Source organism: Mercenaria mercenaria, chromosome 6 (genome assembly GCF_021730395.1).
Source record: "Mercenaria mercenaria strain notata chromosome 6, MADL_Memer_1, whole genome shotgun sequence".
In the NCBI taxonomy this organism is placed as follows: domain Eukaryota; kingdom Metazoa; phylum Mollusca; class Bivalvia; order Venerida; family Veneridae; genus Mercenaria; species Mercenaria mercenaria.
The window spans coordinates 9270861-9286960 of NC_069366.1; the positions used below are offsets into that span (position 1 = coordinate 9270861).

Below are 16100 nucleotides of genomic sequence, written 5' to 3' on the forward strand. Positions count from 1 at the left end.
GCAAGTGACCCAGTTTCGAACTTGACCTAGATATCATCAAGATGAACATTCTGACCAATTTTCATGAAGATCTTGTGAAAAATATGGCCTCTAGAGAGGTCACAAGGTTTTTCTATTTTTAGACCTACTGACCTAGTTTTTGACCGCATGTGACCCAGTTTCGAACTTGACCTAGATATCATTAATATGAACATTCTGACCAATTTTCATAAAGATCCCATGAAAAATGTGACCTCTAGAGAGGTCACAAGCAAAAGTTTATGCACGGACGCACGCACGGACGACGGACGCTGCGTGATCACAAAAGCTCACACTGTCACTTTGTGACATGTGAGCTAAAAACGTGTACTTCGTGTCTTAAGACCATTTCAAATTAAACTAATTTTGTTTTAGAACCTAACATGTATTTTAAATGTAGTTTTAAAGGTACAAATTGTAACTCCATGCTCGCCGATGTTTGTTTTTAGTAAGATAACGCCGAATCACGCTCTGACACGAGCTCACGCGAGATTACAGCCAGTTGCCATTCTGTGTATTTTATACTTCCTTGGAAATATATACATATATCTATTAACATCTTATTATCCCTCTTTCTCATGTAATTAATGTACTCTAAAATAAATACAGTGGGTGGAAACACCATTTTTTATAAATTAGCAGATGTGTCAATACTTCAGCTGAACAGAATTATGGGTGGCACAGGAGAGTTTGTCACAGTTTGAAACTATTTTACACTGACCTACTGCTTTATAAGAAATATTGTTATAATTGTAACTAACCTCAGTGCTTGATAGTATAATATAAGCTATGAGTAAAACTTTAACATTACAATAAGCATATTCTAAGTCGAAAAGGGGCCATAATTCAGTCAAAATGCTTGACAGAGTTGCCTCCTCCTTTTTACAGACTGGGGTCATGATGGTGAACAAGTATGCAAAATATCAAAGCAATATCTCAATGGACTTTGAAAATATTTGGGGTGGTACGCAAACTTCAACACTAGTGCGACGCTCACACTCACGCCGACACGAGTAGGATAGCTCCACTATTATAACAGTCAAGCTAAAAATGTAATCAAGGGTTTTCACTTCAGCTTCAGATGTGAAAAACACGCTGTAGGTTTTTTTTTTTATCTGAATAGTAAAAGTACCAATACTTATAGCAACATTTTCCAAAATCCTAGGACAATCCAGTCAGTAAACTAAATAATGAGTGACATGACAAGCCATTAATTGACAGAAAACAATTCCACAGTGCCACACAGTGTACCTTTTAAGAGCTTTTGTCAGCACTCTAACTCTCTACTACCTCTATGATTAGACTAACCTCTTCTCATTGACAAGTAGCTGCTGAAACCATATCCTGTGCTCCAATATGATCTGTCTTGATATCTTTGTCTAAAACTTTGGTATCTTCCATGATTGTACAGGTTTCTTCTTTGAAACTTGTAAGACTCACTACCTCGAGATGACAGGAAATGACTCTTTTCACTAGTATCTGAATGCACCTTTTCCATCTTGAACTTTGACCTCACTACACGGACGGATGATTGTACTGAATCTGAGCATGGCTGGCCTTTTTTACATCTTTCACTTGCCTTATACAAACTTGCATTTTTCTGCAATCCCTGCTTATTTTCATCAGACAAAGATCTCCTCACCCTTTTTATGGCATATTTAGAAAAGCTTATAAATTTAGCAGGTGTATATGACTGACTTCTCACAAGTTTCTTTTTTGATGATCCTTTCTTTCCTGAAGTCCTTAACCTAGTTATAGAATACTTCGACTTTTTAATAAATTTTGCTGGAGTGCTAGTACTCAGCCTCCTCTTTGTAGCACCTGGTACCAGATTGGCAGACCTATTCTTAACAGATGAATTAAGTTGTTCTGTGTTGAAGCTTAATTTCCCAACTTCGTTTAAACTTGTAGAAATGGAATCCATCAATGACTCTCCTGCCTTTCCTGGAGAATGTTTCGTCGGTGACGATGAAACTCTTGTCAACTTATATTTTGACAGTGATACCAGATCACTCTGTGGTTGTTTGAGATCAGGATTCATGGTACTTACAGCAGCTCTAACTTCTGGAACATTAACACTTTGAACATACAATTTCTCTGAAGGTCTGTTCTGTTCTGTTTGAAGACTTGCACCTTTGCTGTAAACATACTTTGAAGGACTCTCAGATTTTTGTGGTGAATATATTTGTTGTTTTACAGGGCTGCCAAATTTTGTAATAGAACTGTCAGTTTTATGGGTAACATTTTTCTCAAGGGACGACAAGTCACTCCTTTTATTTTCTAAAGCTGTTCTTTTCGGTGGTGAATCGCATATCTTACTTTCAGATTTCTCAATTTCACTACTACACTTAGCAGGACCGTGTGTGTGTTTCTCCTGATGGTGAAGATCTGACATGGATTGTCTTTCTGACAGTGTTTTCTTCAATTCTATGATTTTACTGCGCATTTTCTCAATCTTGTCTTTAAGCAAATAGGAATTTGATTCTTTGTGCATTTTTGTCAAATTTCCTGAATTTAAAGAAGATTTCATTTGTCCTTCACTTGTATTTAATACAGTAGGCTTTGATTTTAGTTTTGTTTGTTTTATATTTTCTAAACTGACAGGTTTTTCAGAAGAATTAGTATCTGTTACAGTACTTTTTCTTGAAGGATTTGTCACCGAAATAGCAGCAGCTTTAGAACTATGGTGCGTCAATTCTGAAGACACTGACTGTTTAAACTTAGTTTTTTCACACATTTCCTTGCTATTTATAGACTGTTTTGGAAGGCAAGATTGTTTATTTAATGATGAACATTCAGTAGCAGCTGGTTTATCATTCTCACCTTCTCTAGTTAACAACTGAGGTTTTGCCTTGCTATATTTTGTATTGTACTGCAATGCTGGTTGTCTTGACCCGAAATTAGAACGTGGAGGATCCAAGTACTGTGAAGTGTCAGCAGTGTATGTGTTTGTTGTTTTTCTGGTGCGAGTATTCCAGTCAGCATATCCTGGATAGGAAGCACCTTTATGAAATGATGGTTTAAATGATCTGGAAACATTCCCATGATGAGTGTATTTAGCAGGTAATCTGTGATATGACCGTGGCTGCTTCTGCTCACTATGCTGCCCTCTCGACTTTGCAGTTTCAATGACCTCTGAAAATATAAGCAAACTACATTGAACGTTTTAATCAAAATCATTCTTAACACTGCATTATAGAGTACTTATTACAAAATAAATTCCACCTAATATAGCTTACATACAACTTTCTCAAGTTCGAATCAAAGCCCTTTAGAAATGTCAGAAATAGAGTGAAATTAAGTGTCTTTATAAAAAATTTAACCTGAAGTTCTTAGTAAAAAAGGTAGGATAATTCAAGAAATACTGGAGCATGAGTTATGGCCCTTGTTTAAAATGATGAGGAATATATGTGTTTTAAGTCTAAAGCCAATCCATCAGAGGTAACAATTCAGAACAAACAAATATGTAGAAATGAATTAGAGACAACCCGGACCATATTAGGGACAACCAAGACCACGTTTTAGGATGACCCGAACCATGTTTCTGGAAGTTCTAGACAGTTATTTTACTTCGAAATATTTTGACGGCTTAGAATTACCAGTAGAGTCATATTTGAACTATATTCACTGTCAATAAACTTCAGTTACTGACAAATTTTATGCACGACTTGGACTATATCGCGGACCATCATTCAATATGTATTTATACAATGAAGTTTTAGAATCCTTGTGTTGTAATCTTATTTTTTTTAAAGTGTGTGTTTATTAACCATATTTTAACTGATTTAGCACTAAAATCCAATTATATTGGTCTTTTCATTTGTTAAAAGGTGCAACAAACGTGTCTTTGATCACAATCTAATTCAATCACTGGTGTTTTATGTTAGCGATATTAACGAGGTGGTAGTTCAATCATGGAACTTTTTTCATTGATGTGCTTTATTGACTTTTTGAAGATGGTTAATCAGATGTTTGTCAAATGATGGATTTCTTCGAAACTGAAACAAATAATCATTTACACTTATTTATGTTCTTTGAGTGTTAAATGCTTGTCAGTTTAACACTCGAGGTGATAGCTATTATTTCCCCATCAAGATAAAGTTGTATAGCATAAAAATAAATTTGATAATGATAAATATACTTTGTCTTATCTTTTTACAGGTTTTATCATGAATATTATGAATATAATAACTATTGTATTATATTTTTCAAAGACTTCATTAACAACTAAATGTTTAGCTGAAATTCATTATAAATGCATGTTTGTAACGTTACTGTTAGTGAAAACAAGGAGCTGCGTTCAATAAACGCTTGATGCCCCCAGTGGCATCCTTGTCGTCGATAGATTTTGCACCTAAGTCCAAAACGAGGTCAAGGTCAAGGTCAAACTGAGGCCAGGTGATGTTTGAAGATGAGAAATGGTCACAGTTTACATCTGTATTAGTATCAATTCATTCTTGTAAGGGGTATTGATGCTAGACGAAACGGTCCCATTTGGTTAACCAAAAGATGGCCCACATAAAGCACCCTAAGTCCAAAATGAGGTCAAGGTCAAACTGAGGTCAGATGATGTCTGAAGATGAGGAATGGTCACAGGTTACATCTGCGTAAGTATCAAGTCATTCTAGTAAGGGGTATTGATGCTAGACGAAACGGTCCCATTTGGTTAACCTCGTACGGACGGACGAACAAACGGACGGATGGACAATCACTATATGCCTCCCGCATCAGTAGAATGCTGGGGGCATAAAAATGACACAAAATGTAGCTTTAATGTGACTGACTACCTTGACAACCTTAAAGAATTGGGTGTAGTTGTGAAATTAATACATTTATATTTAAATTAATACATGTACATTTATATGCTGGCGTAACTTGTCTGAATGTATGCTTAATAATATATTGACAATTAAAATAGCTAATGACTGGTGAGCCATTTTGTTCATTAAGTAATACAAAATTGAAATAAATAAAAACATAAAAGATATAAAAAGAAATGAAAAGAAACTTTGTCAAATATCTTTCACTTTACTCGTGAACAACAACTACACCACTCTTGGAAATATTGCATATGATGTCTTAAGGTGAGTCTTAAGCTGAAGCAAACAATTTTCCCATATTTTTGTTTGATTTTCTCATCATGTAAAGATAAGAATGTCGTTTCTACATCTACATTTCTGCAAACATTTGAAATAAAATCTACATAGTACATTTCTCATCAAAAACAATATTCTTCAATCAATTTAAGATCAATAGAACCACCAACATTCAATTATCCTTTTTTTCAAAGCCACTTAACACATCCAACAAATTTGATTAAAGACATGTAAACCAAACTTAATTGCAATCCAATCAGAAATTAATATATTTTATACCGTTAATCACCGCTGTTAAGAAAACAAACAAACAAACAAACAAACAAGAGGGCTCACCTGAGAAACACACCATAAAACACCATAACAGTGTAAACATGTTCATGGAAAAAAATATTCAAATCAATTATAATTAAAATTGGAGCAAAAAATCTTGAGTATCAATAAGTATTTTCTTTGATTTGACCTAGTGACCTAGTTTTTGACCCCAGATGACCCATATTAGAACTTGACCTAGATTTCATCAAGGCTGTCAAGGCTATCATTCTGACAAAATTTCATGAAGATCAGTTGAAAAATACAGCCCCTATCACATACACAAGGTTTTTCTTTGAGTTAACCTAGTGACTTTCTTTTTGACCCAGATGACCCATATTCGAACTTGACCTAGATTTCATTAAGGCAATCATTCTGACCAAATTTCATGAACAGTAATTGAACAAGAGGGCCAAGATGGCCCTAGGTCGCTCACCTGAGAAACACACCATAACACAACATATTAAACAGAGTAAACATGTTTGACCTAGTGATTTCATGGAAAAAAATATTCTGACCAATTATCATTAAAATTGGAGCAAAAATCTTGAGTATAAGTAAGTATTTTCTTTGATTTGACCTAGTGACCTAGTTTTTGACCCCAGATGACCCATATTCGAACTTTACCTAGATTTCATCAAGCATGTCAAGGCTATCATGAAGATCAATTGAAAAATACAGCCTCTATCGCATACACAAGGTTTTTCTTTGATTTGACCTAGTGACCTAGTTTTTGACCCCAGACTACCCATATTCGAACTTGACCTAGATTTCATCAAGGCAACCATTCTGACCAGATTTTATGAAGATCAATTGAAAAATACAGCCTCTATTGCATAAAGAAGGGTTTTCTTTGATTTGACCTAGTGACCTAGTTTTTTGACCCAAAATCAAAATTAACGTAGATTTCATCAAGGCAATCATTCTGACTTAATTTCAGGAGATCAATTGTAAAATATAGCCTCTATCGCATACACAAGGTTTTTCTTTGATTTGACCTAGTGACCTAATTTTTGATCCCAGATGACCCATATTCAAACTTGAGTTAGATTTCATCAATGCAATCATTCGGACCAAATTTCATGAAGATCAATTGAAAAATACAGCCTCTATCGCATACAAAAGGTTTTTCTTTGATTTGACCTAGTGACCTACTTTTTGACCCAAGATAATCCATTTTCAAATTCGGCCTAGATTTCATTAAGGTTGTCATTTTGACTTAATTACAGGAAGATCAATTGAAAAATACAGCCTGTATCACATATACAAGCTTTTCCTTTGATTTGACCTAGTGACCTAGTTTTTGACCCCAGATAAACCATATTCGAACTTGACCTAGATTTCATCAAGGCAATCATTCTGACCAAAATTCATGAAGATTAACTGAAAAATACAGCATCTATCGCATACACAAAGCTTTTCTTTGATTTGACCTAGTGACCTAGTTTTTGACCCCAGATGACACATTTTCGAACTCGGCCTGGATTTCATCAAGGTTATCATTCTGACCAAAATTCATGAAGATTAATTGAATAATACAGCCTCTATCGCATATAAAAGCTTTTTCTTTGATTTGACCTAGTGACCTAGTTTTTGACCCCAGATGACCCATTTTCGAATTGGCCTAGATTTCATCAAGGTAATCATTCTGACCAAAATTCATGAAGATTAATTGAAAAATACAGCCTCTATCGCATACACAATGTTTTTCTTTGATTTGACCTAGTGACCTAGTTTTTGACCCCAGATGATCCATTTTCGAACTCGGCCTAGATTTCATCAAGGTAATCATTCTGACCAAATTTCATGAAGATCAGTTGAAAAATACAGCCTCTATCGCATACACAAGCTAAATGTTGACAGACGACAGACAGACGCCGGATATCGAGCGATCACAAAAACTCACCTGAGCATTGCTCAGGTGAACTAAAATACAGCAGAAGGGTTTTTCTTTGATTTGACCTAGTGACCTACTTTTTGACCCCAGATGACCCATTTTCGAACTCAACGAAGATTTTATCAAGGCAATCATTCTGACCAAATTGCATGAAGATCAATTAAAAAATACAGCCTTTATCGCATACACAAGGTATTTCTTTGATTTGACCTAGTGACCTACTTTTTTAACCAAGATGACCCATATTCAAACTTGACCTAGATTTCATCAAGGCAATCATTCTGACTTAATTTCAGGAAGATCAATTGAAAAATATAGCCTCTATCGCATACAAAATGTTTTTCTTTGATTTGACCTCGTGACCTAATTTTTGACCCTAGATGACCCATATTCAAACTTGACCTTGATTTCATCAATGCAATCATTCTGACCAAATTTCATAAAGATCAATTGAAAAATACAGCCTCTATCGCATACACAAGGTTTTTCTTTGATTTGACCTAGTGACCTAGTTTTTGACCCCAGATGACCCATTTTCAAACTCGGCCTAGATTTTATTTAGGTTATCATTTTGACCTAATTTCAGGAAGATCAATTGAAAAATACAGACTCTATTGCATATACAAGCTTTTCCTTTGATTTGACCTAGTGACCTAATTTTTGATCCCAGATGCCCCATATTCGAATTTGACCTAGATTTCATCAAGGCAATCTTTCTGACCAAAATTCATGAAGATTAATTGAAATATACAGCCTCTATCACATACACAAAGTGTTTTTTTTTATTTGACCTAGTGACCTAGTTTTTGACCCCATATGACCCCTTTTCAAAGTTGGCCTAGATTTCATCAAGGTTATCATTCTGACCAAAATTCATGAAGATTTATTGAACAAAAGGGTCATGATGACCCTGGATCGCTCACCTGAGTAATATGAGCTACATGTTTCAAATGTCAAACTGATGATTTTTAGAAAATTTTTGGAAGATTTTCCAATGTACAATCAAGTAACCCCTGGGGCAGGGCCAATTTTACCCCGGGGGTCATGCTTTGAACAAAGTCTACTAGGCAATGTTACATATCAAATATCTAAGATCTAGGCCTTCTGGTTTATTTTTAGCAAATTTATGAAGATTTTCCTATGTAAAATCAAGTGACCCCTGGGGCGGGGTCAATTTTGACCCCAGGGGTCATGAATTGAACAAATTTTGTAGAGGTCCACTAGGCCATGCTACATGTCAAATATCTAACCTCTAGGCCTTCTGCTTTATTTTTAGAAAATTTTGAAGATTTTTCTATGTACAATCAAGTAACCCCATGGGGCGGGGTCAATTTGACCCCGGGGGTCATGATTTGAACAAATTTTGTAGAGGTCCACTAGGCAATGGTACATGTGAAACATCTAAGCTCTAGGCCTTCTGGTTGATTTTCAGAAATTTTTTGAAGATTTTCCTATGTAAAATCAAGTGACCTCTGGGGCGGGGTCAATTTTGATCCCGGGGGTCATGATTTGAACAAATTTTGTAGAGGTCCACTAGGCAATGCTACATGTCAAATATCTAAGCTCTAGACCTTCTGGTTAATTTTTTAAAGATTTTTGAAGATTTTCCTATAGAAATCTATGTAAAATCAAGTGACCCTGGGGCGGGGTCAATTTTAACCCCGGGGTCATGATTTGAACAACTTTAGTAGAGGTCCACTAGGCAATGTTACATGTCAAATATCTAAGCTCAAGGGCCTCTGGTTTTTGAGAAGAAGAGTTTTACAATTTTTCCTTTCGGTTACCATGGCAACCAGAGTTCTGCACGGAATTCAATTCTTTGAACAATTTTTGTAGAGCTTCACCCAAGGAACATTCCTGTGAAGTTTGGATGAAATTGGCCTAGCAGTTTATGAGGCGATGTCGTTTTAAGTAAAAGTTTACGGACGACGGACAACGGACGCCGGACAGTGAGTGATCAGAATAGCTCACCCTGAGCCTTTGGCTCTGGTGAGCTAAAAATACAGCCTCTATCGCATACACAAGGCTTTTCTTTGATTTGACCTAGTTTTTGACCCCAGATGACCCATTTTCGAACACTGCCTAGAGTTCATCAAGGTCATCATTCTGACCAAATTTCATGAAAATCAGTTGAAAAATACAGCCTCTATCGCATACACAAGCTTAATGTTGACAGACGACAGACAGACAGACGACAGACGCCGGACATCGAGTGATCAGAAAAACTCACCTGAGCAATGCTCAGGTAAGCTGAAAACAAAACTTTATTAGCAAATTACATTATGCCTTTGGCTAATTTTAAAGAAAACATATTTACAAACAAGAGCTGTCACTTATGGTGACAAATGCTCCCCCAGCGCCTTGACCTTTGACCTGGTGACCCCAAAGTTAGTAGTGGTCGTGTACTCAATAAGTACTATTAGCATGTGAAGTTTGAAGGTCCTGGGTGCAGTGGTTCGCGAGTAAAGTGCCTTCATGCAAAAAGTTAACATTGGCCCCTGTGACCTTGACCTTTGACCTGGTGACCCCAAAGTCAGTAGGGGTCGTGTACTCAATAAGTACTATCAGCATGTGAAGTTTGAAGGTCCTGGGTGCAGTGGTTCGCGAGTAAAGTGCCTTCATGCAAAAAGTTAACGTTGTGACGAACGGACATGCAAAAAGTTAACATTGACCCCTGTGACCTTGACCTTTGACCTGGTGACCCCAAGGTCAGTAGGGGTCGTGTACTCAATAAGTACTATCAGCATGTGAACTTTGAAGGTCCTGGGTGCAGTGGTTCGCGAGTAAAGTGCCTTCATGCAAAAAGTTAACGTTGTGACGAACGGACATGCAAAAAGTTAACATTGACCCCTGTGACCTTGACCTTTGACCTGGCGACCCCAAAGTCAGTAGGGGTCGTGTACTCAATAAGTACTATCAGCATGTGAAGTTTTAAGGTCCTGGGTGCAGTGGTTCGCGAGTAAAGTGCCTTCATGCAAAAAGTTAACGTTGTGACGAACGGACATGCAAAAAGTTAACATTGGCCCCTGTGACCTTTGACCTGGTGACCCCAAAGTCAGTAGGGGTCGTGTACTCAATAAGTACTATCAGCATGTGAAGTTTGAAGTCCTGGGTGCAGTGGTTTGCAAGTAAAGTGCCTTCATGCAAAAAGTTAACGTTGTGACGAACGGACGGACAGTTGAAAACTAATATGCCTCCCTTCAGGGGCATAAAAAGCACATCATACATCTCCTCAGTAAACTACAAATCCTTAAATTATCTCATTATCTTTCTTGGGAATAACAGGAGCATATAATCATTTTACAAGTCCAATATAAAGTAGATATATAGTACAGGTTGTCTCAAAACTTGGTCCTGCCTGGTCGTCCTTAGTATGGTCCGGGTCGTCCATACCATCAACCTAGAACTAAATTTTACTATAAATGAGCATTATTCGTCTTCGGCTGTACTAGTTATTCTGAAACATCAAGAAACATTATCTTGTAAAAAATAGTGGTATAGAACTTTCAGAGACATGGTCCAGGTCGTTCTGAAATGTGGTCCGAGTTGTCCCCAGTATAGTCCGGATTGTCCCAAGGTCTGGGTTGTTCCAGCACCATATAAATTTCCATTTTCGACACTTCAGAGCTCCAGATAAAATGCGTATTAGCATAAATTACGCTTTGAATTAATGCATATACGCATGTCTGATAATTTTTAAGCATATAAAAACCAGGGATCATCCTAGGTCAAAATTTTAGTGAGAAGTGACTTCTCCCTCCACAGAATTTAGGGAGAAATCCTTTGGCCTCTAAGTCAGTCAGGGATGTAACTTTTTCAGGTTATCGCAGTTTATAACCCATTTGAGTTATTGCTAAATACTTTCATAACTTGTTTCAGTTATCATAAGATATTACAAAGCCCTCCTGTGCCAATTCCTCATTTTGAATGAGACTAATGCAATTATTTCCTGAATCCTTGAACTTTTATCTTTCCAGCTATGCAGTAAAATGTTTTACGCAAGGCTGATAAAGTTTTACGCAAAAGTTTTAAAGCTATAAAACTCTTAACATCCCATTATGCTTAGCAGGTCATGATCAGACAAAAAGAGAATTTGATTAACAACAGTTTGCTACTAATTCCACTTTAAAGGTCACTTTGTGAGAACTGCAAAAAGACTTTTTTTTAATAACTATATTTTTTAACTAATACAGGTTATAAAATTAACTGGAATAGGTTACATAACTTAAAACAGTTACACCCGAATGTAAGCGTGACCTTGACCTTAGACCTAGGGACCTGGTTCTTCATGGTGGTGAACATTTGTGCCAAGTTATATCAAAATCCCTCCATGCATGAAGAAGAAATGCTCCGGACAAAGTTTTCATTCTTGTAATCTTTGACCTCAAAGTGTAACCTTGACCTTAGACCTAGGGACCTGGTTCTTGCGCAAGACACTCCGTTTTATGATGGTGAACAATTGTGCCAAGTTACATCAAAATCCCTGCAATGCCATGCATGAAGAAAATATGCTCTGGACAAAGTCATTCTTGAATTTGACCTTTGTCCTCCAAGTGTGACCTTGACCTTAGACCTAGTTCTTGCGCACGATACTCCGTCTCGTGATGGTGAACAATTGTGCCAAGTTTCATCAAAATCCCTCCATACATGAAGAAGGTATGCTCCAGACAAAGTCTGTGGAGGCTTACGCAGGCTTACTGTCAAAACTGAAAATATCAGAAAGAACAATTTATAAATGCAGAAAGAAAAAACTTTAACAAGAATCTGAACTAGGTTTTCCTGTCAGATAGGCAGCGCCTAATTTCATATTAAAATCATTTTAAAAAGTGCATGCGTATAAATATAAGATTATGACAGTATGAAGAGACACAAAAACTGGCAATGTCCGGGAATCTTCCCCTCTATGTAGGGAATGAACAAAAATAATAAAGGGAGGTAAAAAATACGTTGATTTAGAAACCTTTCTGAATGTCATAATTCAATATCTATAAGTTTAAGACACTCTTAGGGGTGGTGGTCGGGGATTTGACAATATCTATGAAGTTTAAGACACTCTTAGGGGTGGTGGTTGGGGATAATTTGAGGTGGATATAATAGGGGATGAAAATCCCCAAGACGGTAACGTCCGTATATAGTTATTCGTCTTTGTTGTCTGTATATACTGAGGCAATTTTTTCGATGTTTTCCGGTTCCGGTTTATGTACACACCGCTGACTGGTTGTCTGCATGAACATCCGAGCACCCCGAAACTGTGACAGAAAATTCGTAAACCACGCCAACATGATTCTGTAACGTTTTAGTGCCATGTACTGGCATCCACATGGACAGACACACACAAAGGTGATTTATTGCGCCTATATATTGTCATTTTACTCCAATGACAATTGACAGGTTTACAAATTTGCATATTAATGGAATTACTTCCCTTTATGCATTCAGTAATCGTTACAATTCTTTTACTTCTTTTTCGTAATGAAAACTCTACATGCAACTGAAAAACACTTTTAAAATAGTAAGGAAGTGTAAATGCCGTCAAGTTTCTGCGTGGAGTGTAAACAAACAAAAAAATCCTAAAGCCAGTGCGAGAACACGGTGAATGACATCACAGTGAATGTGTCACTTTATGTACCAGACACTTTATGTACCAGCACTTTATGTACCACTTTGGACACCTTATGTACCACATATATGATATATAGTGGATGATCATTTTTGTTTTGATTTGATGAAAATGTTATATTTTATGTTACTTGAAATGTTTTTTTTACTAAATTTAAATGTTAATTGTCATAATTAATAAGGTAAAATTATATGCACATTGATCAGGTCGGCGTGACGTCACATCCGGAGCAATCAATTATGCAAATTACCTTGGAGGTGAAAGCAGGACCTCGCAATTCGTAGCGAATTAACTAGCGGTGTGGGTTGTGATGTTTGAATTCTCAAATAAAACAAATCAAGAGTCATCTTTTTTATCATCTGCAGTCCTTACGCTATGGTACAATCTATATATTTTTCAAAAAAAGTAGGGTTTTTGTGATAATTGATTTTGTGGCATTTTAAAACGGTCTGGAAAAAGTGACAGATTATGTATTGTCTGCTCTTCGGCGCTACGGATCAGATATAATTAAAACAAGTTCCCAAGCTTATTCAACATTTTCTCAGTTTGCTATATATATATTAATCTAAACTAAATATCTGAGAACAAAACATTTTTTTTATTCAGCTTCTTTGCTTGAAATCGTAGCAGTTGTTTCTTTCATCTCTTTCAAGTGTCTTGAATTTTTTTTCTTTTTAAGAAAGAACAGATCAAATAAATAGTAAATTAATTTTCTGATATTTTTATGTCTTTTTTAAATAAGCTGATTTTCTAAATGTTTTAATGCTCTGAAATAATTATATTGTTGCCATTTTCTGAAATGTACTTTGTGCGATATATTTTATTTAGTTAATGTAAAATATTATAATGTCGAAGTACATTAAGTATGAAAGTCATTTAAATAAAGTTGTAAACTTATACTTTATTCTATATGTAATCTTATTGCAGACATTTTTTTTTTTTTTTTTGAAGAAATGTCCTTCCAGCCAAAAAATAGTTTGGTGAATTAATTTTAAAGTTTCAAATGAACTAAATGTTCGGGCATGTGTATTGGTTAAAGTTTTTTTATGTAGTAGCTCTATTAATCCCTTTGTCAATTGACACGCAAATAACAATAATGTGCATCTTCCAAATATCATAGACCCTGAAGGCATACATCAAACGGATAAGACAGGAAATTACCATAAGGCCCCGAAGGGGTACATCAGAGGGATAAAACAAACAGGAAATCAATCTATTAAAAAGTGATAGTCATTAGGAACTGGTCAAAACTGATTTTCATCAATATACCACATACTGATTGGTTTCCATAGTGATTTATGACTGGAATGAATGTTTTAATTTTGTGGTATGTGGAAGCAGTCAATTGTGACAGTCTAACAATTAACAAAAAAAAAATGGATATTGAAAACTACAAGAAATGACTAACATTATTCTAGACAAAGCGTGCAAATTATCGTTCTCAGTTTTAAATAATTGACAAAACAGAGATCAGTATTTTTTTAGTATTTTCGTAATTGGAAGTCATCAATTTATTGATACGTCCTGGCTTTTCGTAAAAAAGAAACTAGCATGCAGTTATTATATATATCATTTTATCTCCGCGTGTAACACAGTAGCTCTAGATGTCATATTACATTTAAAACAATTGTAACATATACAAAACCGCCTTGTGTTATAAATGCTATTGTGATCCTGATACCCTTCGAGGGAGAAAAAAATCCCTTCTCCAGTATTTACGCATAATGTGCTATTAAGCTTTAAATTATGACACCTCTCATTAAATTTCATACGAATGAGAATTTAGGTAAGAGGTGTTGATCTGATTAAATTTGGAGTGACTGAATCACTTTTGACACCACAGTATAAGCTATCTGGCTTTCAGAACTATTTTAATGGCAGGCTACTAAATAGAACGAGAAAAGTGAAACGAATGGAGAAACCTAATTAGATGAAATAGATTTTCTGTTTTATTTACTTTAAAAAGACCTCCGATTTTTTAAATTATAATTTTCATCCAGTCCGTCACAAATATGAGACCTTGCAGCTTACACGGATCAATGATGAATATCACGTCTGAAACCTAAAAAAGAAAGGTTTCTTTCTCGGGAGTGATTTCTGGAACAGCATGCTACATTATAAATTCACTGACTTTTTAATATTGCCCAAAATTTTACTTTAAGCAAAGAAAAACAAACAGCACTAGTGAAACATGAAACGCTTTTCAATTACAATTTAGCGTTTGCTGTCACCTCCGCTTGTTGCTACGCAACGCGATACGCTGAAGTGCCCGGATATCCGACCTGATCAATAGAAATGTTAACAACATTCTATGGACTTAAGCTGATTAAATCAAAGTTATTTTCACAGGTAATTATCACATGTTGACAGTGCTACACAATGAGATACAATTACTATACAATATATAGGTGGTACACGAAGTGTCAAAGTGGTACATAAAGTGTCTGGTACATAAAGTGACTGGTACATAAGGTGTCGCACCCCATCACAGTCATGGCTTCCCGAAAAATTTAGTGAAGTATGATATTCGCTGTAAGAGGTATGATGACACTAAATGTAAACTTCACACTGTTTAGAGCGAAGTTTCACTTTTCTTTTCGAGTGTTGAATATTTCTTTGTAAGTGACTTAGTCTAAGTGGATATCTAAAAGTCCCCATTCATATTATGCTTCATTCCGTAGAGGGGAAGATAACCGGATATTGCCCAGAAACAAAAACTATCAATAGAATGAATAACCTGTCAAATATTGAATTTGTTTGCGTAATTCTTCGTTTTCAGATTTATTTTCTTCCATTTTGTCAGACTGGTACCCCCCGTGTTCACACTGTATATAAGCTTGTAGAGTGTCAGTCTCGGAAACCAGTCTACCATTTGGTGTTGCTTACATCACTGACTATACTCATTAAACATGTAATAATTATTTTCATCTTTCTAACAAATTCTCCGAACAGTTTTGTGCTTGCATTTGATGAAAATTGACACACTTCCGATGTTTTTATAGATAAAACAATTAGAAATATATATATTATTAATAGCTTAAGCGGTATAAATCTGCTAAAATCTAAACGCAATCTATCACTTATCTAGATGCAATACTAGTATGTATAATATTACCTTCAAAATTACCGCTATATTGTTACACGTAAAGCTTTATTG

General features: G+C 35.8%; 1 protein-coding gene across 1 annotated transcript in view; it reads right to left on the reverse strand.

Moving 5' to 3' along the window:
* The window catches only part of LOC123549705 (uncharacterized), a 70593-nt gene extending 54782 nt beyond the window's left edge, over positions 1–15811 (reverse strand). The window contains exons 1-2 of the mRNA XM_045338018.2: positions 15681–15811; positions 1327–3153 (exon numbers count right to left, since the gene is read on the reverse strand). Of these exons, the coding sequence (XP_045193953.2) occupies positions 1327–3153; positions 15681–15738 (1885 nt within the window). The 5' untranslated portion in view covers positions 15739–15811. The remainder of the gene's footprint in view (positions 1–1326; positions 3154–15680) is intronic.
* Positions 15812–16100: the final 289 nt, after the last annotated feature.